The sequence below is a fragment of the Agelaius tricolor genome, unplaced genomic scaffold (genome assembly GCF_023055355.1).
Source record: "Agelaius tricolor isolate 1412-34295 unplaced genomic scaffold, bAgeTri1.0.p SCAF_6, whole genome shotgun sequence".
Classification (NCBI taxonomy): Eukaryota; Metazoa; Chordata; class Aves; order Passeriformes; family Icteridae; genus Agelaius; species Agelaius tricolor.
In genome coordinates, this window is record NW_027269266.1 from 22,973,303 (window position 1) to 22,984,029 (window position 10,727).

Consider the following 10,727-nt stretch of genomic DNA (forward strand, 5'->3'; position numbering starts at 1 on the left):
CTCCCTCTAGTGTGAAATACTTGTTAATTTTTGTCTTATTCTGATGGTAATTTTGTTGTATACCTGAAAGATATGTGCCTGCTTTTGCTATTATTTGCTGTAAGATGTGATGTATCTCATTGCATTGTTAAGAAAAAACAAAGTTTGTTTCATGATTATTAGTTCAGTAAATAATATTCACTATCCAAAGATACTTTTTACTTTCAGTTTTTTTCTAAAGGCATAGGCAAAGAGGGAGGATCCTTCCACTTTTCAAGGAGATTATTTGGGACTCAGAAGTGGATTCACAGCATATTCTCCTTGCTCTTTCAATAGGAATTGTCACTTCTGTCTATTCATTAATTCTCTGTCCTATTCTTTGTGCTACTGCCTGTGCTACGCTTCTCCTAAGTATTTGCAGGACAGCAAATGCTAGTGATTAACCTGCAGAAGCAGTAATTTAGCTCCAGGATGAGAGCCAGCATCTTAAGAGTCTGGAAATTGCTTTTAGACACCTTTGTTATTCATGAGGCATTAAGCTGGCAAAGGTGTCTCATGAAGTAGAGAGTGGTAAAAATACTGTGCATCCTGTAAATAGTAACAATGTAAAACATTAGGCTTCCTCATGTGTATTGTGATTGGTTTGGTAAATAATTGAAATCACTCCTGAGCTATGCCAACATGGAAGACAGAAAGCAAATTCCCCTTTTAGATGCATCTAAACCATAATTTGTTCATTCTCACTCCTCTTTTTCTCCACAGAATTTCACATTCAATGATGATTTCAGTCCCAGCAGCACAAGTTCAGCTGATTTGAGTGGTTTAGGAGCAGAACCTAAAACCCCTGGCTTCTCGCACTCCTTAGCACTGTCATCAGATGAGGTATGTGGGTGAAATTGTTTCATTTAGGAAAAAGTTGTTTTCTTTTTCCAATGGTATCTCGCTTGATTACTCAAATAATAAAGGAAAGATTTTAGGCAGTAGGATTGGAGACAGAAATTAATCTTGGTTTCTAAATTAAGATTTTTCTTGTTCATATAATAACAACTTAAAATAATGCCCTGTGGTGCTATCACGGGAAAGTGGAATGCAGTTGGTGTCCTAACAGATGCTATATCCTCGCACCTGCCAGTACATTTTTATTAAGTATGTACATATGGACATAGATAGAGATATACATATAAATACACTAAACTAGGCCTGAGACAGTTTTGATATACCAAACATACAGTACAGTTTGGTAAATGTAGTTGAGATGTAAGGCACCTTCACCTACCCAGTTTTTACCCTGGTAGAATGACCTGTACATGCAGTAATTGTGTGTTACTGTACCTGAATGTGTGTGTATTGATTATAATGTGTATGTCTTGATCCACTTTGCATTCTTTGTGCTTGCTTTGCACAGTGGATTTGAAATCAATTACTCCAAACCAGAGATTTTTCATACAATGATAAAGTAAAAAGGCATTCCTAACCCTGTAAATTGGTGACATATTTGAGCTGAATATAATCTATTGAAAATACTCTTCTTAAGATACTAGTTTTGTAACTCAGTTGTGGGTAAGGCTGTACAATTTCACAGTAGCTGACAGCACATCCTGGGCAGTCAGGAAACTTGTGCATTTTTTCTTTCACAAACGCTTCATAAGAACTTCACATTTTTCATGTGAGATTTGAGCCAAATTGTTTTTACTAGAGAGGGAGAACTTGAAGTACCTATACCTTTTATACCATTTTTTTGTTGTTTTAATGATAGGTAGTTTTTTTATTACTGCCTGCATGGTTTACTTGGGTTTAAAGAATGAGAGCTGTTCCATGCAACTCTGCCAGACTGCAAGTCTACAAACCCCGCCATTCTTTTGAGGTTGCTTTTACTGCAGGTAATTAAGGGCAAAAATTTATAACAAAAGGAGACAGCACAGAGGTCTGCATCTGCTGTAAATTACTGAAAATAGCAAAGTCATCACTTGCACTTTATTTAGTGTTAGTACTATCTTGATAATGTGTTTCATTATCTTACCATGTTTAATTCTCCTTATGTATTTGATTGTGGCAATGTCCTGTTGTAAGTGGTATTGAATTAAAAGCTTGAAAATCCTTTCATTTTACATGTTCAGCTCTCTACTTTATTACTTCTAAAATACCAAGCCTGAGCAGGTCCATGAAAATGAATGTGTTTTCTCCATCCTCTGCTGTGTGCCAAATTGCTGCCTCCAGATGAGACAGCATGTTCAGCAAGAGCTGCCCTGGAAACCTCCCTGGCCACCCTGGGCAGGGAGGAGGCTGGTGCTGCTCCTCAGCCTTCCACAGCACACTGCTGTGAGCACTCCTCTGCTCTGGCTTCCTGGGCAGCCCCGTCAGCATTTAAAGAAAAAGAAAAATCTGAAGCATTGGGAGGGAACCCAGTTCTTGCAGTCAGTTCTGCTCTAATTAAGGAGCTTTTGCTCTTGGAAATTGGAGCCATCAGAGAGGTTCCCACCAGTTCTAGGGTGTCAAGATCAGGAACTCTAGAAGGGTTTCATTGATGAAGTGTCAGATTAGCTGTCAAATCATGTGTGTGGTGAGTTTTCAACACAACCTCTTTGCTTCTGGAAATAATTCTTTTTAAAGAACTCTTGTTGGTTTTAAGTAGCCATATCTGTTTGCGAACCTTGGTGCTGCTGTTGCCTGAACTTTTACATGCTGTTACGTGTTTGGTATTTTGTTTCTATAATGCTTTTCTTTCCTGTTTCTTTGTTGCTCCCTCACTCAGAGCCTGGATATGATTGATGATGAGGTGAGATACTAGCGTGCTGTTGTGGTGAATCGCGTGACCCTCCTGTGGCAACGCACTGTCTCTTTTGCAGAGTCACATTTCTTGTCTTGTGGTGTTGTGTGGCAAACACCCTTGTTGGCACAGAACACACAGATGTCACTGGCTCCTCTTTCCATGTCTTGAGTTGCCCTCTCATTGTTGCTGAGAGTTTTTAAGGCCACAGCAAACTGCAGTTTTTGTGGTATGCTGGAAGCAGGAGGCGGGTCAGTGTCAAAGCAAATCTACCAGACCGGGCATCAGCTGTGCTGAGCTCATGCTGGCAATAGCAAAAGAAAATGATAGTGCCCAGCTCTGACAATTGGACAGCCAGAAGCTGAGAGAGCTCCCAGCATCATCTATCCTGATGTAAAAGCTGCTCTAACAGCAGACAGCTGCTGCAGCCTGTAGCAGCTGCTTTGCTGTCTACAGCCAGGACAGAATAGCTTTTGTTTCAGGCCCCACTGGCACACCCGTGGGTGGAATAAAGTGGCGGAGCAGCGACATGGGTCTGCTCCAGCAGTTGACGCCACACTTGCCCTTTTTGGTGGGGTTTGTGCTCTCAGCCACAGCAGCACAATGTGGTGAGAGCAGGGCCAGGGCTGTGGGATCCCTGTGTGTTCCGTACCAGTCCTCTGTGTCATCTCGTAAGTCTTCTGCCATAGACAGTATCAGTCTTGCTAGCTGTTTGATATCATCACTTTGAACTCTAGAGTGGCTTTCTGAGGATTTTATTTGCCCCTGATACTTTCTTAAAAGCTTAAACAAATAATAAAGATCTGTGAATGAGCCCAGGAAGTGGAATGCGCAATTCATTCCATCCTTTAGAAATCTGCTAATTTGAAGGCAAAAATCTTGTGAGGGAATGGAAGCATACATGGTTTGAATTGTGCCACCTGGCCATTTCAGTCCCTGCTTGGGTTTAAAGGAATGCCAATTCCTTTTTCTTCTGTGATTCTATAGTTTATTTTGATTCTGTGATTCATTCTTAGGTGTTTGGTTAGATAGAGATGTAATATAGCAGTGTGAAATCGTTATTATTGTAGTGCAAAGATAGTCCAGATACCTGTGCTCTGATGCTGGCAGTTTGTGCAGAAAAATGTTGTTACTCATCTGTGTTACCCTTTAATAATAATGTGGAACATGTTTGTCACAGATCCTTGACGATGGACAGTCCCCGAAGCACAGTCAGTGTCAGAGTCGTGCTGTTCACGAGTGGAGTGTGCAGCAGGTGTCCCACTGGTTGATGAGCCTGAACCTTGAACAGTATGTTTCTGAATTCAGTGCCCAGAACATTAATGGGGAGCATCTCCTTCAGCTGGATGGCAGTAAGCTCAAGGTAATTAACTGGCTGGGCTTCAAGATGAGCCATAGTATTTTTCGTCACTTTACGTCATCTCAAAGGCAGTAAAAATTCCCCCAGAAGGCAGCAAATCCTTGTGTATGGAGTCATGAAAGCCAGAATAATAAACAGAAAGTATAAAGCCACAGCAACACTTCAAGAAATTCCCATATGCACTTGGATTCAGAAGCTTCAGAAATGCAAGGCATTTGCTTTGTGAAAATTCTTGGTGTATATAATGTACCCATATTTGCATGTGCAAATCATACAGCAGCGTGTGGAAGTGGTATTTGCATGCACATATTTCTCATCCAGCTCTATTTTGTGAAGGGGTGATTCTGAGAAGACAGTGAATAGACATACATCAGAAGTAGCAAGGGAAGAATGGATTAATGGGACATGGGAGGCATAAGCTGATAAGTTGTAGTGTGTTAGAACTAAATGCAGTTTTGATGTATAAAGTATGCATCGTTTCCTGTATTAAAATATGAGCCTTGTTCAGTCAAAAATACAGAATGGAGTTGCAGGAACCTCAGTAGATCTGAAAGTCCAAGTTTTGTATTTCCCTTCTGTATTTTTGGTGGCACTTCACTAACTATAAGTGTCTTAGAATACTGCTGGTGAACTAAGGCATAGCAGTGAGAATTTGGAAATCTTATTCTATGTTGACTTAGATGATTTCAATAAAATAGTTTATTTGCCTTATTTGATCAACAAAATCAACATTGGTGGTGGCAATGAGGTCTCATCTTTAATATTCTAGAAGTGGAAAGCATGAAGTGGAATACTTGCACATCAGTGATGTATCTGAGCCTGTGACAGATTCACTTTGTTGTTACAGTCTTCTAAGGAGAATTATTACTAGAATATGGAAACAAAATGTGATTGTTTAAACCATAAGAAATTCTTCTAAATTTTGTTTTCCCTACCTCAGGCTCTTGGTATGACATCTTCCCAGGACAGAGCAATCATTAAAAGAAAGCTAAAGGAAATGAAAGCATCCTTGGAGAAGGCTCGCAAAGCTCAAGAGAAAATGGAAAAGCAAAGAGAAAAGCTTCGAAGGAAGGAACAAGAGCAGCTGCAGAGGAGATCAAAGAAAACAGACAAGTGTTCATCAGATGCAACAGAGGGCACTAATGAGCAGTGATGAGCCGAAGTGCTGCTGTGTTTGGCAAGTGGAGGCACGTCAAGGAAAGAGGAACTCTTACCCACTCTGATGCCCCTTCAGCTTTCTTGTGTTCATCACCCAGGATTGTGTACAGAGAGACGGGGCTGTACATAGAATGACTAGGGACATTTATATTGTGTCGTTTCCTTTCCTGCATATCCAGTTCACGCTCGTTGCTGTTGCCATGTGAAACAATCCCAGCCCCTCGGTTTGTTCTGTTCTTGTTGACAGCTAACAGATTTCATTTTTGTGTGGTGGTGTTTCCTTCCAAACTACTCTTCTCTGTTGAGCTCTGTGTGTTTGGTCACTTCAGTAACCAGCATGATGCCGAGGAGCATGTCCACTGCTTCACCTCTTCTGAGTAGGATGGCCAGTCAGTGTGATTGGGGAACATTTCTTCAGCTGGATAAAAGGAGTTGTGCTCTGTCTGATAAGATTTGAGTTGACTTTCTGACTGGAACTTCATCTTCTTTACGGTGTTTGGATACTCAGTTCAGTCTGCTGGAGTTGAGTTTCATCTTGCGTCAGTACCTTTAAGCAGCACTGCTCTGAAAACTGTTCAGCAACTTCTCATACACTGGAGATAAAGACAGGAGAGTCAATATTCCCCCTGGGTAAAGGACAGGAGGTGAAACTCTTTCTGTTAACTGTACAATAGTTAATCCAGGAAGGAGGCAAAGCCTTAAATGGTTATGTGGGTTTACATAGAAATCTGAGGATAACATTTATCCTTTAGATATCTGAGCAAGGATAAATTTCTAACTAGAGCACAGCGTATAAATCTGTATAAATTTTATTGTGCTCCCAGTGTGTAGGCAACTTTCTTATAGCACACTCCACTTTTTTTTCATGTGTTTCATACAGGAAATTGGGTTTATTTTGTTTCAAGTTAGTTTTTTCCCAGGAAAAATCCCACATCTTCAAATTTGTTCTCCAGTCAGTAAGCACTGGGAGAATAAACTTTGTGCTGTGCTATTATGAAGCTGGTATTGGAAACAATTATCAAACTTGAGTCTGCTGTAGATTTTCAGTTTTTACAGAAGTGCACTTTAAGAAAAGGAAGATGAGTGATCCTGGTTAAAATTAAATTCAGTACATTGCTGTTAAGGTCAACGCTGCCATGGAGGTGATGGTTACTTAATCCAAGCCTCCCACATTTTAACTGTTTTGATTGATATATTTAAAGAATATCCAACTAAAACCTGAATTTTTGGGCTTTGGCTGTAGAATGTTTCAATGGCTTAGCAGTGGTCATACTTGAGGGATTTCTGGGGTGTGTGAGGCCACGGATGAAGGCTGCTGTGTAGTTTTGAGTGTGACAGAAGCAGTGCATGGTGCTACTGCCTGAACAGCAGTACTGAGCTATACAGTATTGCCTCCAAAGAAAAGACAGACAATGGGCAGGTCTCCACAGCGAGGGGCTGCAGGCAGAGCTGACTGCTCCACAGTCACAGCTCACTGTGTACTCTGGAGAAACGTCACTTCCCACTCGTGCAGCCTGCAAGTGGCAGCCTTCATCTGCTCTGCAAACCCAGAAATTGTTTAACATGGCGATGCAAAGTTAGAATTTTGAACCTAAAAATGCGCCAGCCTAGAACTGAAAATTCCTCTGAAGAAAATGTGTTTTAGTTTGGCTTGGCTTCTCTTCTGCTCTGTACTTCATGGCATTCAGATTTGTGTCTGCAAAGTTCTCTGAAGCTCAGATTTGGAACACTTAGGGTGCACTGTTAATAGTTACATTTCTCTTGATCCTAATAATTTCTTTGACATGTAAAATGGTCTGTAAACTGAGAGAGCCTAGTTCATTCAAAATTAATACACAACAGATCTACTTAGCATTAGCTTTATTTTTCCTTCCAAATCCAATTTCTACAAGTTTTTGATGTATATTTTATTCAGATCTAAAATTGAAATTGCCATAGAAGATACTTGCTGATATTTCTAAAGGCTTGTGGTACTTTTCTTGAGATAAACCACCAGCAGCAAAATACACCTGCTCACAAAAAATTACACATTGCAGTAAATCCTTCTGTGTTCATTCATAGGAGAAAAATTCTACAAATGTTTAACAGCCTCATAAAATTAGCATTCTTAGAGTAAAAGAAGTTACCTGGAAGAAACTGGAAGTTTAATATTTTAAATGCGATGTTGATAAATGCATGAGATGACAATTTTCTTTTTAAATTATGTTTACATTGTAGTAATGTTTAAGGGGTTGTGTATAATAATCTGAGGTGGTTTCTCTGTTTTATGTTCTTTTTTTATTTAGAAACCAGAGCAGATTGCTTGGCATTATATATTGAGTTTTCATTCTTACTCCTTAGAACGGTGCCTAGTTAATCTCTTTGTAAGTCATGTTCTTACTCTGCAGAATAACTAATTCAACTTAAGTCCTTTAAGTATTCAGGGGATTTTTACTGCTTTGTGATAAAATGTTATTTTGTTATTCTCAGACTGAAAACATCAACAAAAATCTGACTTAAAAAACCCTATTGGGTTACATTTAAATTAAAAGCATTAAAATGCATTTTGATCAATGGGTGAAAACTAAGGAAATAGAGCAATGGCAAGGGTTTTGCTGTTCTTTCTATGATAAAAGATTTATGTGGTTCCTTTTATAAAATATGGCAGCTCAGTCTTGGGGAGTGCAGAAATGTCACCTGATAACAGACGTGAAGCACAGTTTGAACCTTTTCTTGCTATTCTATAGGACCTTTAAAGTTGTGTTGCAATTTTTTTCCCTTGTACTGTATTATGACTTATAAGAAACAAAAGATGGATGTCTCATCATTCTTAACTTAAACTTCCTGTAAACCAGTGCTAAGTCAGACTAATGTGGGGCTTAATGGAACAAGAAAAAACAAATTTTCTGTGCTGAATGGTTGGACAGCCTTTTTCACAGTTTGGCTCACCTGCAGGCATAATGTTGCCTACATTGTGTGTTTATGCTAAAGCTGTTTTTTCCTTAGGCTGACTTGCCTGGCCACCACTGAACTTCTGTGCAGGCAGTGTGGTGCTTCCACACCTCAAGACATGTGCTTGTGTCATCATTACACCTGGGTGACTGCAGCAGGCTGGCCCAAGTTATTTTCTCCCTGGTTAGGGTGGGAGGCCAGTTCTGTAAACTCTAGTTCTGCTCATTGCTGCAGTATTGCAAGTTGTGAATACATAGAGCCTCTAAAAAGGTGAAGAGCAGAGAGTTAGGAAAAAGTGGAAGTCTCAAAAATAGAAAATGAAATGTACAACTCCGCAGGTTACTTTAGTCCTAAAACCCCTAGTACTTATTCTGAGATTGTGAGGAGAGCAGTGGCTCCTTGTTCTGTTAAAATCACCAAACATGCTGACATGAATTGCTTCCAGCTTGTGTATTCCCATTTCTTCCCAGGTGGGTTGCTGCACCTGTGCAATGTCCTGTTAAAGCTCCCTGTTGGGTTTCAGTCTGCCCAGAGACCAGGGCCAGGGGGTGAGGAAGGAGCTGCACCCTTCACTGCAATTCACAGAGCTGCCCATTGTCTGCATTTCACCTGCTGCCCTAAGCAGGTCCTGGTGGGGTTGCTGGGAGTGGAGCCTGCTGAAGATCATGGGTTAGAATTACACAGTGGAACAGAAGCCAGGAATAAAAAGATGAATGGCATTAGATGTTTGTATTTCAGTGTATACAAATACTTTTGTATTTTTCCAACTTCTCAAAAATTTTTTGCAATGGCATCTCTTTTGCTATGACTGTAGTCTGCTGCAGGCATACCACAAGAATTGAGCTTTTACTAGAATTACTGAGAAGCTTTCCTCTAATAGTTGCCAGCCCTTAGCTGTCATTGACATTCAGAGGTGCTTGACACCTGAGATCAGGGTTCCTCATACCTTATTGCTTCCATCAAAGCCTCCTGTCCTCCTGAGCTGCTACACCTTCACCTCCTGGCTCGTGGACTGGTAAGAGCTGGGCAGTGTCATTTTTGAGAATGAATTGTGTTCCACTTCCAAGAGAAAGAAGATAAAGAAATGCTACTCTTGCACATAGTGCAGAATGCTCTTCTACAGTAGTATGGAAGAGGATCATCATGTAGTTGGGTGTCAGTGTTCTAGCAAGGAAACATGGGGTTTTTTTGTGTTTTTAACCCCAACCTTGATTTTTATTGGAGCACTTTCAGCAGTTCGTTTCTGAGCAGGATGACAGGTGAAATCCAAGGAGACTTGCCCACTCACTAGAGTGGAGTGTGGGTCATCTGCAGATGGCACAGTCCCTTTTGTCAACCTCCCTGTGGATTTTACTGGACTTTTTTCTGTACCTGTGAAACTGCTTTTTCAAAGCTATAATACCTTAGTCATGATATTGAGCCAACTGGTACTTTCACTTTTGGCATTAAGTAATGATTTTAAAAATGCACATCTTACAGGAAGGTTTGGTGGCAGTGCCTTGGGCTCCCTGTTTCTTTGGGAAGTGTGGATTTCGTTAAGAACAAGCTGTTGGTGAAATCTGCTGAGTTAGACAAGTGTCTTCCTCCAAAGAGATGAGGAGGGCTCACAGCTCACGAGGTCAGATCCAGCCTGTGTAACCCAGGAGCTCCTGCTGGATTTCCAACGGGAGCTTTGCCACTGCCACCAGCAGAAGTGGATTTGGAAATGTCTTTCTGTGCAGAAATGTCTGAAGGAAAGGGGGATCTCAGGGCACCAGACATAGGAGTAACCAGCCCATTTGGAAGTGAGGAGTGCACAGTGAACATCCTCTGACTCTATACTTTCCCATACACATTCACTCAACAGCTGCTTTCCTATTTCCCAGTCACATTGCAATGGTATCTCACTGGTCACTGACAAGTGTTACACATATTGATAGAAGACCAGGCAGCTAAAAGACTAAAATGCACTGTGCTTACTGTAAAAATTGGCTTCTTACATTGCTTCTTTTTATATGGTTAAAGAGATAGTTGTGCTTCAGATTTTTTCCTTTTTCTGTCCTTTTTTTAAAGAGGTCAAATGTATATGAAATGCATGTTATCCTGAACTTTTTGTTTGTACATCTTGGTGTCTGATCACCTGCATGAAGGACACAGTAGTGCCATGTCTGAGCTTGTTCTCTTGTGCTTGGTTGATATGAACTTCTCTAGATTGTTGAGTTTTCCCCAGGATATCTTTGTTTAATATTTAGTTATTGGGAGACATCAAAAGAAAACATCATGGTGGCCCTTTGTTTTCTTACAGTTGAAATACAAACAACAAAGCCTTGTGGTTTAAAGTTAATTTGTTAGTGTAAATAAATTTCTTGCCAATGAGTATTATTGTTGTTAGACAACGAATGCAATAAAAAGAGAAATCCTGAATCTTTATTAGAATTTGTAATGAGTCCTCACTTTTCTGCCCTTTTCTTTGTCTTTCCAGAAGAAATAATAAATGGTGAGGATATGACCAGACAGCAGCATGGGTCAGGCTAGGGCGTCAGGGGAATATGT

The 10,727-nt window shown here is 40.4% G+C and overlaps 1 protein-coding gene across 7 annotated transcripts in view; it reads left to right on the forward strand.

The window, feature by feature from the left end:
* The window catches only part of PPP1R9A (protein phosphatase 1 regulatory subunit 9A), a 131,514-nt gene extending 120,910 nt beyond the window's left edge, over window positions 1-10,604 (forward strand). For 5 of the 7 annotated variants that reach the window (XM_071429022.1, XM_071429025.1, XM_071429021.1 and 2 more), the window contains 4 exons: window positions 742-861; window positions 2,732-2,755; window positions 3,927-4,109; window positions 5,047-10,604. In XM_071429022.1, the coding sequence (XP_071285123.1) occupies window positions 742-861; window positions 2,732-2,755; window positions 3,927-4,109; window positions 5,047-5,259 (540 nt within the window). In that variant the 3' untranslated portion in view covers window positions 5,260-10,604. The remainder of the gene's footprint in view (window positions 1-741; window positions 862-2,731; window positions 2,756-3,926; window positions 4,110-5,046) is intronic. The other 2 variants (XM_071429024.1, XM_071429028.1) reach the window with 1 other exon arrangement.
* Window positions 10,605-10,727: the final 123 nt, after the last annotated feature.